This window comes from Ptychodera flava, chromosome 19 (assembly GCF_041260155.1).
Source record: "Ptychodera flava strain L36383 chromosome 19, AS_Pfla_20210202, whole genome shotgun sequence".
Taxonomy (NCBI): domain Eukaryota; kingdom Metazoa; phylum Hemichordata; class Enteropneusta; family Ptychoderidae; genus Ptychodera; species Ptychodera flava.
In genome coordinates, this window is record NC_091946.1 from 14,720,073 (window position 1) to 14,737,715 (window position 17,643).

General features: G+C 39.2%; 1 protein-coding gene across 1 annotated transcript in view; it reads left to right on the forward strand.

The window, feature by feature from the left end:
* The first annotated feature begins 2,177 nt into the window (after positions 1 to 2,177).
* LOC139118659 (atrial natriuretic peptide receptor 1-like) overlaps positions 2,178 to 17,643 on the forward strand; it is a 44,817-nt gene continuing 29,351 nt past the window's right edge. Inside the window, exon 1 of the mRNA XM_070682076.1 lies at positions 2,178 to 2,952. Within this exon, the coding sequence (XP_070538177.1) occupies positions 2,298 to 2,952 (655 nt within the window). The 5' untranslated portion in view covers positions 2,178 to 2,297. The remainder of the gene's footprint in view (positions 2,953 to 17,643) is intronic.

Genomic DNA, 17,643 nt, shown 5'->3' on the forward strand with positions numbered 1-17,643 from the left:
AATTGGTTTATATTACATAGTAATTGGTGTTTGGAACTATCTGAAAATCCGTACCTTGACCCTGAGACGACAGAAACAGAAAGTTGTCACCGTCATGCTTTCGTCAGACAGGTTTCAAATTTCTGTTTGAAACCCAATAAAGTATCAGTAATAGATGAAAAACACAGGATGGCTGTCAGTGACGACTTTGTTTGTTCAAAGTTCAATGAAGTCAGTTATTTCGATGTTTTCCAGCTTTCTCCTTCTCCCATTGTATACCGAAATATCCCCTCGAAGCATATCGCCTTAGAAACCTGTCGACGCGATGTAAGATATTCCACTCCGTTTCATGTTCATCTACCTTGATATCGAACCGTCGGAGGCGGGCGCCTTGCTCTACGACGACACGCTTCTGTGACGTCACACTTGTCAAGGTGCACTTGCAAGACCTCTTATTTTTGAGGCCTCAAAATAATAATAATATAGAGCCGAAGGATATCGAAAGTAAGCCGCCGGATTATAATCGAATTTCCAGAGGAGCTCCCACGCCAATTAAATTATGGCCATGATGGACGTGCAAGAAAGTTTTTCACCCATGACTTGAAACACAAATTTGTACACTGCACTGTCAGGGTCAACTTAAATAAATGCCACGAGGGAAGCCGTGCACTCGTCATGGTTGTGAAATGTTATATTTTAATAGTATTGACTCTGCGCCATGTGTGGTTAAGTTTTGAGATGCTGTATGGAAAATGCACTTAACAGATTGGTAACACTCAGTGGAGTTTGATGTCTTACGCAGGTGTACCTGTACTTTCGGTGCTGCGTGTCTGCAAACATAGCGCAACTCTCTGATGTTGATGCAGAATATAGATTTATAGATCCTACAGCGTACACTTCATACGCAATTTGAGTCACACCGGATTCTCTGTAACATACATTTAAATATGGATGTAACCTATATCCGAACACCAGTCGATAGCTTCGGCTGTCCTCATTGTCGTTCAGCATGCATTTCCATATTAACCTCCCCGATTATTCAAATACAGTAGCTGAAGTAAAATGCGTACGACCGTGGAGAGGCGGTGAATTACAATCAAAGCCTCCTCCAATTGATTACATAACCATCTGGAAAGACTTTTAAAGATACCGTCAAGATATGCAAGATATCGGACAATAGCTGTACAATAAGGGACAATACTTGTAACTTTTGATAACATTTTCATTAATTTTGTTCCGTAAAACAAACTACAATTTCTTGCTCTTCTTCTTTCTAAAGTATGTTGAACTACTCGGTGGTAGCCTTAGCTACACAACCCATTGCGTACAATATCCACTGTTGTTGTTCATTGGTCATTTGACACATGTAGAGACTCTGATGATAGTTGAACACGAGATACTTCGGCATTCGGCTCACACAAAAAAGAAAACCAATGCCATCAAAAGCTGTAGCCAATCGAGCTCTAAAGTGAGCAGTCAAAAACAACAACACAAAGCAACAACAAAAGCGGCGGTCACTTAAGATAGCTCGTGATACTGTAACTTCAGTGAACACTTAACTTTTTACGCAATCTATGGCACTAAAACACAGCCGTATGACTTCTGCCAGCACAAAAAGCGGAGAACTATATAAGATAAATTGTGTATAAAGAATTTGTAAAAATGCTTATCAACCGATTACGCCACTTGGTGTTTGAAGCTAATCCACCGATCGACGTTTTAGTACCTTTACCGGTGACGTCATCCCCGGTAGAATGCACTCGCAGTTTGTGCCGAACTACATACGTAAAGATCGACATGTTACTAATACCATTCTAATTACAGGTATTGTCACATATTTTCCCTATCTTTTCGATTTTTATTGTCACAGAAATACCAAAAAAGATCATAAAACACAAAAAGTTCTCTGTTTACAGTTTTACACGGATAAATCAATGCCATACAAGAAAGATATCGACCTAAGCCGGGGAAATGATCCTTACTGATATAATGAAAGGAAAATCCAATGATTACCGAAATGTGAAACATATTTCAAACATCTGTAGGTTTTAACGATCTCATTACCAGAGAAATCGATACAAATGCATCGATTTCAAAGTTGAATTCTAATTCGATTCTGAATGCGCACGTTGCCATGGCAACAGAATAAATGATTATAATTCTCTGCCTTGATCATTTTGCTCATTAGAATTATTTGCACATGATATTTACCACCAGGTACGATCATTCTTCAGTGGAAAGCATCGCGTGCGAGTGTTGAGATGGACCCCGAACTATTGTATCCGTGAAGCTCCTGCTGGTGTTAACGGTGAGCCAAAATGTTGGGTCTGGCCAAAATTGCACCGCTGTTTCTCGTTGTGTTGTTCTCGCCGCGACTGCGAACCGATGAGTTTCGCGTTTTGCTCATGATGCCGTCAATACAAGTTCTGCCGTATCACATTACGAAGACGGGCCCGGCGGCCCTCAACGCCTTGGACAAGGTGAACAACGACACCAGCCTCCTGGCCGGACACACTCTGACCTATGACCTGTATGACACCGTGTGTAACCCAATCAACACCTTGGGCACCGTTGTGGAGATGATGAAAGTGCACAACTACACCGGATTCATCGGGCCCCTGTGCTCGCTCGCCTGCCGACTGACCGCCCGGCTTGCGGTCTTCTACAACCTGCCCACGTTCAGTGGCATCTGCTCCTCCAACGAGATGCAGAACAAAGACGAGTTCAAGACCTTGATTCGGACATTCGGACCAATGTACAAAATGGGCGCCTTCTTTAAGTCTATCTGCGATACTCTCGGATGGGATCTGATCTCGATCATTCGCGACGACTTCACGACGTGGGAGATAACTTCAGAGGGGATCAAGCTCGCCGTAGAGGAAGCCAATTTTACCGTTTCCTATTATTTCCATGGCGATTTACACAGTGAAAACTTGGAAAAAATTCTTGAAGAGGCAGTCAGCGTGTCGCGAAGTAAGTAGTATATTTCATCGTTTGCCGCTTTATCTCACTGGTCGTTTCCAATATCGAGCATGACCGGCTTTTGTAATTTTGATTGTTAAATACCAGGAGGGTTGACCTTATATTAATTCCACTTGTGGGAAAATCAATTTTGTACTCTTTGAAAGAAAGTTATACGTATGGATTTACGACGAACGACCTTTTCGAGAATACACCATCTATAGTACCACATGTCGGCACGTAGAGATTATTCAATAAGTATATCTCTGTCCGTAGCCAAAGATCCGTATACAGTGGGCCGCATTTTGATTAAAACTCGACTTTGAGTGAATAGCGGCCTCGAACGACCAGCAGGATCTCTTACGTCACAAAGAAGGATCGTTGATCGAGTCTACAAAGACTTAATCAAAGTCTTGATTAACTTTACATTTTCTCGGTCTCTCATATCGATCTGCCCGCAGTCGAGTTGCAACCACTATACTTACTAAAGAATACGTACATTTGCCTCGAACTTGAGAGACTTAAACTTTTGCTCAAATTTTCCTTAAGGAATCTTCCAACCATTCTCTTTCAAAATCAAGAAGATAAATCTCGAGTCACCGTTCAAATTTTGGTACTAGAGAAACGAATAACCCAGTATTCTCCGATATTTAAAATTCAATATAGCCGCCAACCCTGTGTTAACTCGATGGAGAAAAATATAAATTTTCTAATTTCGAAATACTAAGCCGGTGAAAGGTTTTCTCACACCGAGAGCTTTAAAATGAACCCCCACAAGTGGTATAATAGAAAATAATTTTTTTAAAGTTTGAGAGTCCGAATATCTGCCTCCGAGGCACCTTCTACCTTTACGGGCTGCGCGTGAACATGCCAGTGTATAGCCGTGCAAATAACCATGCTCTCGGTAATTAATCAACACGGTGCCCCGTAACTCTTACGTTTATGGTGATTTTTGAGAAACAAAAGATGATTAGGTTCGGACGTCATGGGGCGCATCTCCGGTTTTGTGTAAATGCAGATGTGTATTGCCTGATAAGGTAGATTGGGTACTGATAATGAAAATCTGTAAAGCTGGACGTTATTAATCGTTTTGAAAGTTAATATAGGGGCTCTGAACAAAGATTGACACATCTACAAGAAATTGGACTATCACCAAAAATGAAGTTTTGAAGTCATTTTGTTAGAAAGTGCATGAATCCTTAATATGAAATTTAGATTTTGTAAATTTGTATGTTTATTTCATCGATTCGTAAGGCTATTACTTTCGGAATACATTAGGACCGGGAATAATGCCTTTCTACATAAATGGCCTTAAAGTGTCAGGTTGAAGATGTAGGCAACTCACGCAGACAGAATAAAACAAACATGAAAGTATATAGTTGTAGGATTGATGGAAACCACGTATACAGTTTGAGAGAAGATTGAACTCCTTAACCGTTTAATTATAGACTTTTATTTGTGTCAATGACATAACCCTATGCTTCCGCACGACATAAATTGTTTTCATTCAACCGGGGGTTTATCCGTCACCTTACTATTATTGAATTCATGAAGTATTTCTTTTGGTAACCCGTACTAGTTTCGGGTACCAGCTCGTACCATTAAAACCTTACGGATAGCGTTAATATATGATATTGTTCACACCAGTGTGATGTATACTGTGGAACCTTTCCAACTAATCCTCATTTGTCTCCACAGAATACAATGAGTAATCAAAGCATACAGACATAACAGTGAATTCATAATTTGACAGATGTTTGTACGTTTATGTAATATTCACTGCAAAAATAATTAGATAGATATCAATATAAAATATATATGATTACTCAACATCCTTCTAGATAATTGTTTTTTTTTCCAGTATTTTCATTTCTTTTTGAATTAATAACAATTCATTAATATCATTTACAGGGAAATCAAACTTTCGTTTATACTTGTTGGTGTATTATTTTTTACCTTTTAGCCCAGATATTTAAGTCAATCGAAGTTTTTGTTCTGCATTTTCAATAGTCCGATTGTTGGACAAGTAATGACGATCATCAATTGTTTTTCAAATTTGCCTTATGATACAGGTAAATCATGGACAAGCCAGACTCGTATCATCTCCTCAAACATATTGATTTTATATCAGGTCCAATGAGTACACAAACACAAAGAAATATATGAGCTGAAAGGAAACTTTCTCCATAATCACGATTGGAACTAATTTGGGAGAATTGGATCTTCATATTGTTAAAAATTTTCAAAAGTGTTAGGAACCCTATAGCTGAAGTTTCAATATTACAAATTACTTATTAAAACAAGTAAATTGCAAGAAAAAAAGCAGATGAGCTTATACTTGCAGATTAAACCAACATTTCTTCACTATCCAATTATCCCAAATTGGTTCGTATCGTGTTCATACGAAAATTGAATGAAATTCCACCTATTATTGTTTTAAAGTCTTCTTGCTCATAAGCTACATAAATAATTTTGTTTGCATCTATGAATCTTAAATGTAAAAAAGTGACTCGAAGACCTGAAGGTTATACTTTGATATACCTCAAATGTACGATTAATACCTAGATGGGTTTATTGCACGTCAACCAGTTACAGATATTTGTGTGAAGGGAATTCACCCGGAATGAACTTATCGGAAACCCTTGACTCGGAAACAAAAACACAGTAAGCGTCAATCGCTGATAAACTGAAAGAAACTCAGGCGAACGTGAACATAAATTCAATTGCTTTAGATAGAGTGTGGCCCAGCATTAGGTTTCTGTTCACTAAAATACTTGTCAAGTTTGGATTGCGGTCTGTGAAGACTTCGAATCCTGTGGAGCGAATGAAGTTTCCCCTTCTTGTCTTTTTTTGTTGTTATAATATAATATTTGGAATCGCAATTATCGGTAAATTTAAGGAATATCTTTTATTCTTATTCAAACTAATCACGGTTATTTCCGATTTTCATTCTTTGGTGTGGAAAAAATGTTGTATGTTTACAGCAGAAATGTTGTGTTTCAAGGAGCGTATTAAAAGAAGGTCGAAGTACGGACGCGATAATCGTAACCACAGAGTAACTACACAGAGTGGCAACGGCTATTGTTTAAGGCGTGAAGCGGTTACGTAAGCAATCCATGTTTGCTCGCCTCATGAAGCTCTTAGCTCTCTTTTCCGAATAGTGCCGACCATGCACCCTTCGGTAATTTTCGGATTTTCACCAATTGTTAAGCGAAAGTATGTTCGACAAAGTTTGTGTTGTTGTTGTCGTGTGGTGCTGATCGGAATTGATGTGCTGGCGGAAAACGGGAGTGTTTTGAGCTTCAGGAAAGTGGGTTTTAACGTTTTATAAATTCCTCTCATATTTTTATGAATATATAATAAGTGTGTTTGAACAAAATTTGAAAGTCTTTTATCAATACTGTCTGGTTTTACTCAATGGTTTACGGTCAGTCATACCGTCTTTTACACGTGCGTCAGGAAAGGACATGTTTATGAAACTGCTGGCGTGTTATGTTTTGATTGGCGTGAAGCAGTGTTTCTGGCTGAGAGCTCACAAAGTAACTATGGTTGCTACGCGACTGGCAGTACGATGCCATCTCGTCGTATGTTTCGCTTAATCTCGTGTAATTATCACCCAAACAAAGCCTAGGCCTCCAAAAAGTTGAACACCTTTGAAGCTCATTTTAATATGAAAAGCCAATAGTCCGAGACGACCATGGAACAAAAGGCATGCAAGCGTTGCCACTCTGGTTATGTTACTCTGTGTCGTAACGTTAGACGCGCTATTTGATCCCAAAGTAGACAATACCAACGATTTTTTGTGCGTTTATAGTAGTACTAACCCGTCATTTCAGATTCTGCGAAGGTGGCACTGACAAAGAAGTATTTGCTCGTTAGAAAAATGAATGAATATTTTCTAATTTATCGTTTGCAGTAAGTTGACAAAACTTTTACAAGCTGTTGTATGTTTCCCAGGTCTGTTAGTATGTTACAGTAGATCTGTTTATAAAGACATCATTGCTGGTGTCTGTGTAAGCTTTGCTATGAAAAAGAATGCATTTCATCCACTACTTTCGCATACTTGCTAATGTGAGATAAAGTCCCAGAATATCAAGTATAGTTGATATATGAGGGAAAATGCCAAGAGGGTTTGACCGGTTAAGAAGGGCTTGACTACGCAGTTTCTGCGTAGTGAAGCTTCATTACGTATTCATGGTGACCCCTGGCCAGCTGTCAATAACTTTGGGGGCTTTTGTCTTTTGGCCTGCTTTGCATATGCGTCGTTGGACACGACCTGCCAATCACCCAGGTAGTCAATTAAACTATTAATTGACTGTTTACCGACCCAATTAACACTATCCAGCAGTATCAGTCATATTTTAATCGCGTGGCCTGGGTAAGCACAACGTAGGAACGCGTACGCGCGTGTATTTCTGTGTGTACGTTTCACTGGTGGTGTTGTTTGTATCATCGTGCGTTTGAAGTCCTTGTTTCACCTACAGCATTACCTTCAAGGTGACAGGCTTACTATTAATGTTCAGTATCATTGCACCGAGTTCTGCCCACGGTGAAAAACACCTGTTTTGCCTACTAATTACTGCCCGTCGCTGCCCGTCCTGAATGTAGCCTATCTATAGCTACAGTAATCACATAAATCATTTATCAGTTTTGATATATACTCCTAAATTGTAAGTTTGATCAAAATCGAGACCACATTCAAGGGCTATGCAGACTGTCCATGTACGCACACACAGTGACAAGAAGGCGGCAAACACCTACTCACCAAGCACATCGAATCGGCGAAAAGAAGCATAAAAAAGCTAGGCTCATCGCCAAAACAAACGCGCCAAGCGCTAACAAAAACCCATACCAAGCGGCCCTTTTCAGGGCCACCAAATACTCCAAAAAGAGAACTACCAAAAAATACGATAAAATGACATAGAACACACAAACACTTAAAAGAAATAACAAAAATCGTACACATAACAAACAACTGAAACACAACATTAAATACAAAATAAACAATCACGTAACAGAAAACATGGCCGTGGAAATAAATCAGCTATTTCTAAAGAAAAGCCGACAACAACATGAAATTCAACAACAACCTATCATCGCTCAAACTATGAAACTCCGAAAAATAGTACTAGGCAAAAGCCTTAAAATTCATTCGGACACCAACAAAACCAAAAAGAATAAAACCACCTCAGGATTTCAACAAATAAAGTCGTATAATGTGACTACGCTACATCGTGAGACACAAACAATCGCAACACCAATTCAAAGAAAAGTCAAATTGGACTCCACGAACAACAAAAAAAACCAAAAACTTGAAAGCTATCTGAAGCTTCTAAACTCGCACTTCTAGAGATACCCTTTCAAACAAGGAAACAAAACATGTCGCGTGCCAAAAGAATCGCGATAAACCAGCTGCAAACAATGGACAAATTTTGGGAAAATAACCCTTCGACAAGGGTCGGTTTTTCGTTATTGTCAACACAAACGATTACGTACTCGAATGCGAAAGGCAATTACGTAACACTCTGTATTATACACAACAAGCCAGAACAAACAGTAAACAAAGTAAACGAACTATTAATTAAAATGTACGAGAACAAGCACATCAACCAGGATACTTGTAAGTATCTTGATCCAATAAACATAAAATCCGTACCCCGCAGTGGAACTTATTGCCTAAAAATTCACAAACCTCCGCAAAAATCTAAAGACACACCAGTCAAAACAAAATTTACCGAAGTAAAGAAATATAGAACAAACAACCGAACCACCAAACGGACTCACAACGTGACCAAAATTAATATACTTCCTCGCTAATCGGAAAGCAAGACCACTAAAATGCATTAAAATAAATTTTCACAAACACAAACTAAGGAAAGAATCTACACTGCGACTGATGAGAAACCACACTCGGGTTTCGAAACGCAAGCGTCAAAGGGCGACTCTATCAACTTTTGTAACAACATAGGTCCGGCTGCGTCTCGCCATAAGCTTTCCCCACACAAACAAAACATTACCGTACACACTAATCCAAACTTCTCTACAAATATCCAAAGCGAAACAAACATTTCATTAACACAAACAATCGGATAAGAATGTAGGAACACATTTTCGAAACGAATCAAACACAAACTCGACACAAAAACATTAGGATAGTTAGGTGGGGAGCCTGTTTCACATTTTTTACATCTCGCTATACTGTCTATGATTCTAAGAATAAAGTCATCTGCCACTTTTTCTGTATACGCGGTTTGGCAAAACTCATCTCTTCAATCGAAAGTCGGGCGATTTCATGGTTCTTTGGGGCACTTAAGTGTACGTCGAGCTTAAGGAATGTAGTTACATTCGCGATGTTTTATTCGAAAATTATTTATTTCTTCAAGGGCAAATGCACATAATTTATGCTGTTGGAAATACTGGCCGCTCATAAACAAGACAATAAACTCAATATATGTGCATCTTTACTTATATGTCAAAGTACCACCGACACCACAAAAAACCAAATGGTTCAGTCCAGGTATTTGCAACTCTGCCACCGACTGGTCAACAGGAAATCAACCATAGGTGTCTTTTGGCACGCGTATACGCCAGTCACCTAGGCGACGGTAATCTGCACCACTTATCACCATCGGGAAGGTACTCCTCCCCATATACCACTGGCGATCCCACCCTCAAGGCACTGCGTCATTCGACCAAGCATTGTTATTGTAATTTCCTGCATAAATTAACAGCGAGGTCAACCGGTCAAAATGTCTTGGCATTTTCTGGCATGGAATGCTTTTAAGTCGCGTGGACTTCAAGACTTAAGACTTTTTAACTTACAGATCCAGAGCTTTTAAAACCTTTAAAGACACAACTAACGCCAGTGTAAAGGATGTGCTAAGCTAAGCTTTCATTTGACAGTCGATCTCCACGTTAATATTGTGTCTGGATCTGAAACAGTACACTTTGATAAAGTTGTCAGACAGCGGTATCAATGCAATAAAGTTTGAATAAATACTGCCCTTGTCGTATAGATCAACTGCATAAAACTGAAAGTGACATGAGCGACATTTTTTTCACGCGCTGAGGTCACTGAAGGCCAACACCTTCCGCAGACCTCGATGGATAATTATAGAGAGAATCTTACATTTGAAAATAGCTCTTCTCTGACCGGGCGAGCAATAGTTCTGCTTCCTTATACATGCGCCTCCGATCTATACACTTAACAGGTATTTTCTAGGTCTCAGACCCTTAGTGAAGTCACACGAGATGATGGTCTGTACTTTACCTCGTTAATTCAATAGCATTCTCGCGGAACAAGTTTGAAAATAGGAAAACACACAGCCTAAATGTATTCCACGGACAGAAAAGTGGATTAGAATGTCAGAATAAATATTTTGTGTTCTATTCATCGCGTTGCTTTACAAGCACGGTTACTCTACCCCACAGTAACCGTGTTATAAGTGACGAATCGGCACCTGACTTGCAAGGTTCGTCACCGTGATTCAAACAGTTTGTCAATGGTGGGGACAGGACTCGGAATATTACGATTGCGAAGGTTAACTCTCAGTATCAGGGGAAGACAAGGGCTGATTAAAGTTCAGTGGCCGTAACATTGCAGAAATGGCGAGAAAAGGGTTCGCGAAAAGGGTTTCTATGAAGACATTTTATTGTATAAAAACCTGCCGCATTAAAATATGTTGTTCAGGCATTAGAGACCGGTGGCGAAATTACAATGTTAGACAGTACAGCCATTTAAAAAGCTGTAATGAGCAATAATGCAGTCTGTTCAGTTCGTTTTAAAGGTATCATGGAACAAACTGACCAGAAATTCTTGGCGTGTAGGAGATAAAGGAGATTTGGAGAATTAATCCTAGGCTATAATCTGTGTCAGCGTAACGTCAGATCTTACAGAAATTACGATACGTTCGGGTCAAACTGACACAATATACGCTATGAATCAGCGATTCGACCATTTGGGCCAAAGAGACCGAACACACACAAAACATTGTTTATTAGGTTTGAAAGACATTCTTGCAAACGTGCCTGCACATTGGCATTGATGTCCATTTGCATTGCACCTAAAACCCGGAGAAAGACCCATGTTTGTGACACGACAACACGTAATGCAATGCTTCTTATATACACTCGCAGTTTTAAAATCTTTAAGACACTATCATGGTAAATAAAAGTACAATGGAACAGGCTCATTCACGCAAACCAGTGTGTGTATAATTGATTACTTTTCAGTAAATTAATACCGAAAAACCACGCTTTGTATGAAAAATCTTTAGTATCTCCGACCGACAGAATTCAAGTTTCTATCGATCAAAGCCTAATTCTGCCGCAAAAGCCTTCACGGTTATTTCACTCCAAACGCGAATCGATGCGCGATTCCGGTATTTTTGTCTTTTGAAACCGAGTCATTTCTTGTTCAGAAGCCCGCAAAGGCCTTACTTCCAAGGATTAATGTACCTACTTCCGTCCACGGTCTTATATCAAGGGTATTCTCTTAACATCTTGCGTACCCGACGCACAGAATTATTAGTTTCTTTTCTTCTCTGAAAGACGTACGTGAGTTCATTTAACGTTGAGGAATTCACTGGAGACCAAAAACTGTTCTTAAATTTCAATGTAACACGGCCCGGCGAGAAAGACGTCCATATGCATCAGCTTGCGAGAATATTATTCCCTCGGATGTCCCTTTTATTTATTTATGAGAAATGTTTCACGGATGTTGACTTCTCGAGATTTTCGACGTCAATTCTCGTTGCCTTTGTGTTACCGACATTGCAATTTCCGCGTTCCCTCTGAGACACCAGATTGGAATGCGCCAATTACCGCCGCGCGGATTTCAATGGACGCACTCTGTGCAGTAGAAAAAATGTCGGCTTCTATACACACCATTTGTCATCACTTTGATTTTCCTATAAAAAAATTAGGCTTGCCGCCCGAGCAACATTATCCATTACATCTAATGCAACCACAACGAGGAATAATTTGCTGAGTGTTGAAAACACGAGAGGCGCACCCATGCCCCTCTTTTGTACTTTCCATGATTGCAGAAAGATCTATCCAACGGCTTGCTTGCTTTTTCTGTGAACGGGAAAAGAATGGCGTCACGTGATCCGGGCAAGACGATGCTTACAACGAAATTGCGATTATGAAATACACAAAAGGGACACCAAATGGAAAATTGCGGATTAGAGAATCATTAGGCGGGCGCATGCGTGGTAAAAGTATCAAATCCATTGGAGGACATGGAATCTTTGTAAGAAGCACAAATTTAATATCGCTAGGTAAACCTTTCGTAAGCTTTGAAAAAAGGCATGGATTTATTACGGTAAGAGTGTGGTATATCTAAGGGGCAGGGCAATGATATGAAGAGAGAGAGACAGAGAGAGACAGAGAAAGAGAGACAGAGAGAGAGAGACCATGCATAAGAAAACATTATCTTCATTATTTGTACATAGAGAAGAATATACATGCAGATAAACCGATATTGAGTAATCGGCACAATTATAAAACTTGCGAACGTTGAGAAGAAAACCCAACTGTGACAGCGTGACTCTATGAAACGTAAAACGTGATCACTTTGTGGCTTGATTCAAAATGAAAAAAAAAATTACGTGGGGGAAACCTGAAGTATTTTAATGTAATTGCACAGCGGACTAAAATTAACTTAAAGGCAACGGAAAACTTCACTCGTAAACGTCTAATATGATCATGAATCTCACTGCATAGAGCTAAGCGTAATTAGTAACGTTTAAGTTTGGAAAATGACCTGGTCCAGAATTCTGTCATTGGTTTGGTTGGTGTCAAATTTGAAACTATACACTTATTAGAAAAATATTACCGATTACAGTAAGGCTTGAAAATCTACATTGAATTGTTTTGCCTCAAACTTTATCCTTATGAGTAGCAGCGACCATGTTCACCTTAGCGGCATAGCTTAGCGTCCTCCCAATCGGAACCGAACACGCTCGCTCGCGGATAGGCCATCAGATCATTTGCTTGATTAAACACAGGTTTGAGTTCAGAACCATCCAACGCCTGTCAGGGCAAATTATCATCTTTGCGCGTCAGTGTGGCAAGTCCCTGCGGCAAAAGGCAGAACCTTCCTTGTGTTGTTGTCAATAATTGACAAGTTTGAGGAACAAATTCTCACCTTCTGCTCCAGAGAACTCTGTGCATGCCTGGACTACTTTTAACTCCACGGTATAGGGTTATTAAGTGCACATATATGTGTATAGTCGGTCTATCAGGCATAAACATGAAATACATCAATGCTTCGTTAGTTGTAATTTTGATAAATTTGACAATATGTTTGTGGTTTCTTAATCTATTCCAAAATTTATGTCGAAAAACCGGATACGCAACTCATCAATGCAGCTGGTAAATGAATGCGATATCCTATTTTATTGTTGACAAATGAAGTCATTCTGTACTGGAAATAATATAGCAAATAAATTGTTATATTGCTCAAGGCGCATTTAATTGACTTGGCAAGGCTAAAGAAGAGGAGGAAAATCTGACCTTGTATTTTGTGGTGAAAGCTATTTTCCTTTTAAAATTAAGGATGCTACACACTTTCGATAGTTGCTACTTAATAACTTCCTAACAATTGGATTATATGAAAATATGAAAAATAATTACAGATTATTATTTTAGTTCGTATTTATCTTCCATTTTAGGGAACTTGATATCAAAAATTTCAATTCTTATTCACGCATTTTCGATGATTGCACATATTGTCGTCACGGTTAGCAATTTAAACAAAAGTTGAGCGTACACTTAAGTTATGGCTATTTTCTTCCTCAATGGAAGTTTATTTTATGAATGTGAACATGGATCATGGTCACGATGAAAGGAAGGATTCGTCATAAATACTCCTTGTTAGACGCTGCCTTATTGTTTTGCTTTTTGTCATCGCTAGAACCTACATGGAAAATCACTCGAGCTCGACAGTTGCATGTACGTTACCTTCAATTTTATGTCAGTTTTATATCTACAAGTTTTGCAGACGAGACACTCACATTTCCTAGCCCAGAAAATAGCGTTGGAAGTGTTGTTCAAGTGACAAGTTACGGTAATGGAACTATCTTTACGGAGTTAATGCGGTCACGGCGCACATTCAAACTTTTTAACACTGGACTAGCAGAATCATTCAGTGTTCGTTAGCTCAATCCGGGACCTTTACCATTATGAAACCGGTCAACTAATTCCACACATTGACGTACCACGCCCTTGTCGAATGCTCGTCTTACTACTTACTGATCGCAGCTTCAACATGCTCAGGGGAATAGGTCTCTGTAGCCATATGAGAAGACAACTATATTATTATAATGAATAATAAATGAGGCACATATTAAAATAATATGTATAACACGATCGGAACTTATTTGGGATATATAATTGGATGATGAATTCATGTCGATTTAATCTGCGAATGTAAGCTCATCTGCTTTTCTATTTAAGCAAAGCACTTTAAAGTAATTTGTAGTATTGCACATTCAGCTGCAGGGCAGCTAACACTTCAAAAATTTGAAAAATATAAAGATGGAATAAAGGATGTCAATGGATATTTCTGAAAATGATGTTTCAAAGTAACACAATTGGATCTTATAATAGTTCAAATTTATCAAAATTGTTATGTGCCCTATAGCTTAAAGTTGTAACAATACAAATTACCCATTAAAACAAGTGTATAGCAAAAAAGAAAAGCGGATGAGCTTGAATTTGCTGAAACATCGTGTTAAATGTTCAATATCACACTTTATCTTATCGGTGATACATTGATTATTATAGTAATTGTCATCTTTAATGCTAAAGTAAAGTAATAAGAACATTTTAAACTTGAAATTTAATATCTGCAAACGTTTGACTTCACATTTAGACTTATTGTGTAATTATACAAGAAGGCTGATGATTTTCAACATTGTATGACACAGAACTTGGCAACGACGCATTTCAAAGGTATCCGTTTACGTATCAAAGTGTAGTGACGTGTGTTCAATGTTTCGCTAGGAAATTGAGCGCTCATGCGATATTCGTGTCCCATGCATGACGGCTATAAGCCCCATTCGCTGAATGGAAAAATGTATTGACAATTGAGAGTCCTTACAGTTTGTGCCTCAATTACCTTTCACTGTGCAGTATTTCAAATCTGATTACGACATCCGTGCGATTTTTATAAACATATTGTCAGTTTATATTACCTTATATTGCCCTATATCTGTGCGTGGCGCTGACTTTCTGAACTCCGTTAAGATAATAATTTGCGGGCTACCCGCGACAAAATTGCTTCTGGAAGACAGGTGGCAAATGCAATTTGTATAAGACCTTAATAGTGCGACAATCAGTCATGTAAGCATGTAGTATTTGTTTGAATAGGTTTGGCATGGCTAAATGGTCTTAAGGAAGGGACTAACTGCCTGGACTATTGTACGCTGTTAAAAGGAAGAATTGATTATTGCCATTAGGTAACGTTGAACCATGACTACGTCGATAAAAATATTCGCAAATGTATTAAGAAATAAACAATCCGCACCATGGCGACAAAACACCTTAAGGTTAACCTGAGTAAGGTTGAGCCAAGATTCGTTCTCGAGATGGCTGAACGTGTGGTGCAGACTTCGCTGTCATATTATGATGCCACCTTTCAGGGAGTGAAACTTCAGAGCCAGGAGGACAGTGACTTTGATTATTAGAAGACGAAATCCGGACAGCAATCGATTGATCGCAACCAACCAACCAACCAACCAACCAACCAATCAGTCGTTTCGTTATCAGTACAATTCACCTCTGACAACGTCGCTGATAAAGACTGTAATGACGTTCGAAATCCTTCAATGAAAGAGCGTGGTTAATGACAGGTGGTAAGAATTGACTGCACTATTGGTAAAGCATACAAAGATACACACAGGCTTAAGATACAAACTTAAGATAGATACTAGATCTAGAAAGATAGATAGATAGATAGATAGATAGATAGATAGATAGATAGATAGATAGATAGATAGATAGATAGATAGATATACATATCTACCAACCTACTTGCCTACCTACCTATCTCTACCTACCTACCTACCTACTTACCTCTCTCTCTACCTACCTACCTACCTACCTACTTACCTCTCTCTCTACCTACTTACGTACCTACCTACCTACCTCTACTCACCTACCTACTTACCTACCTCTACCTATCTACCTACCTAGCTACCTACCTGCCTGCCTGCCTACCTACCTACCTACATACCTGCCTGCTTGCCTACCTATCTACAGACATACATACATGTATGTATGTCATATCACTGTAACGGTATATAAAAATGTACAAGTAAGCGCCTTTTAATTTGATTTATTGGATTGTAAGGTAACGTCTGTTTGAATATTTCCCTAAAGCAGTCGGTCTCTACCCCTTAAGCCAACGTAATCTCATATACGAGGCTGTCTCTTCGATAACCTTGGTTAATCTGACAATCAAAGCCACGAAATATATACCGTAATACGTGGCCTGGACGCGGATAATCAAGTCCAAAGGCGTTAGGTCAGAATAGGATACGTTAGACAGTTCTAATGAAAGTAATTGCTGGTGGAATAAGATTATTAAAAGTACCCGCGACGAGTCTCTGACTAATTCACAATTCCAAGCACACACTGTGAGAAAGGACACTTCTCACTAGCGCTAAAAATAAGTCAGCCAGAAACATCTGTAGGTCGTGTTATACGTTGAGTGAGCTGCACACTCTCCTCTTTGCAAATCCGATGTGCATATGGGCATAGTAGTACATGTATTTACCGCGAGGAGCCACGTAGAAGTCCTGAATTGCCATTGCCTTTCGCTCTGTGACAGATGCATGTAATCAGTGACGTATACGGTCTCTCTCTCTCTCTCTCTCTCTCTCTCTCTCTCTCTCTCTCTCTCTCTCTCTCTCTCTCTCTCTCTCTCTCACCCCTCTGTGGTGAAGCGAATACACAGATTGTTGATATTTGCATGGCTGTTTCATTTTCATATAATGACTGCCCATCTCTCAACATTACACTACGTGAGCAGAATACAACACATCTCGTGATATTGACACTTCGACTTCCTCTATTTGAACCTTTCCCTTTCATCTGTGCGTTGATAAGGTGTGTTTGTACAGCATGTATTAAATGTTTAGCGCATAAGAAAAGGAGTTTAGACTAACAAGCTTTTTATCCACTGTGTAGATTGTCAACGAAAACTGTTTTACTTGGATTTCGATTTATACTGCCTGAAGGCGAATTCAGAGACTTGGATCGATGCGAGTTACAACATTGGTTAGTCGAAAGACCTTGCACTTGTTCAAAGCTTACACCGTCAGTATTTTTCTCAAGCCAGAGACACTGGGGTAACCTCAGAAAATAGGTCATTCCCGGTTTTAATGTAAAACCTCGTCAATTCATTAGTAAGCATAGCCGAGAAGCCAATAAGCGAACAAAGACGGTATAGCAGGTGGCACGTCGCCTGATGTCCTTTTTTGGTTCCTTTTTGACTCAATCTTGTCAAAGGTTTAAGGAGGAAGAAGTGACTCTTAAAATCAATTGTGAACTTACGTTTTCAAGTTTCTATCAATGACCTGATGAAAGTCATCTATGATCCAAGGCACCATCATCAAATTGAAGATTTCGCTAGTTGTGCGCTACTAGACTTTAGGCCTACACAGTTTTATTGTATAGATATATGAAAAGGACGGT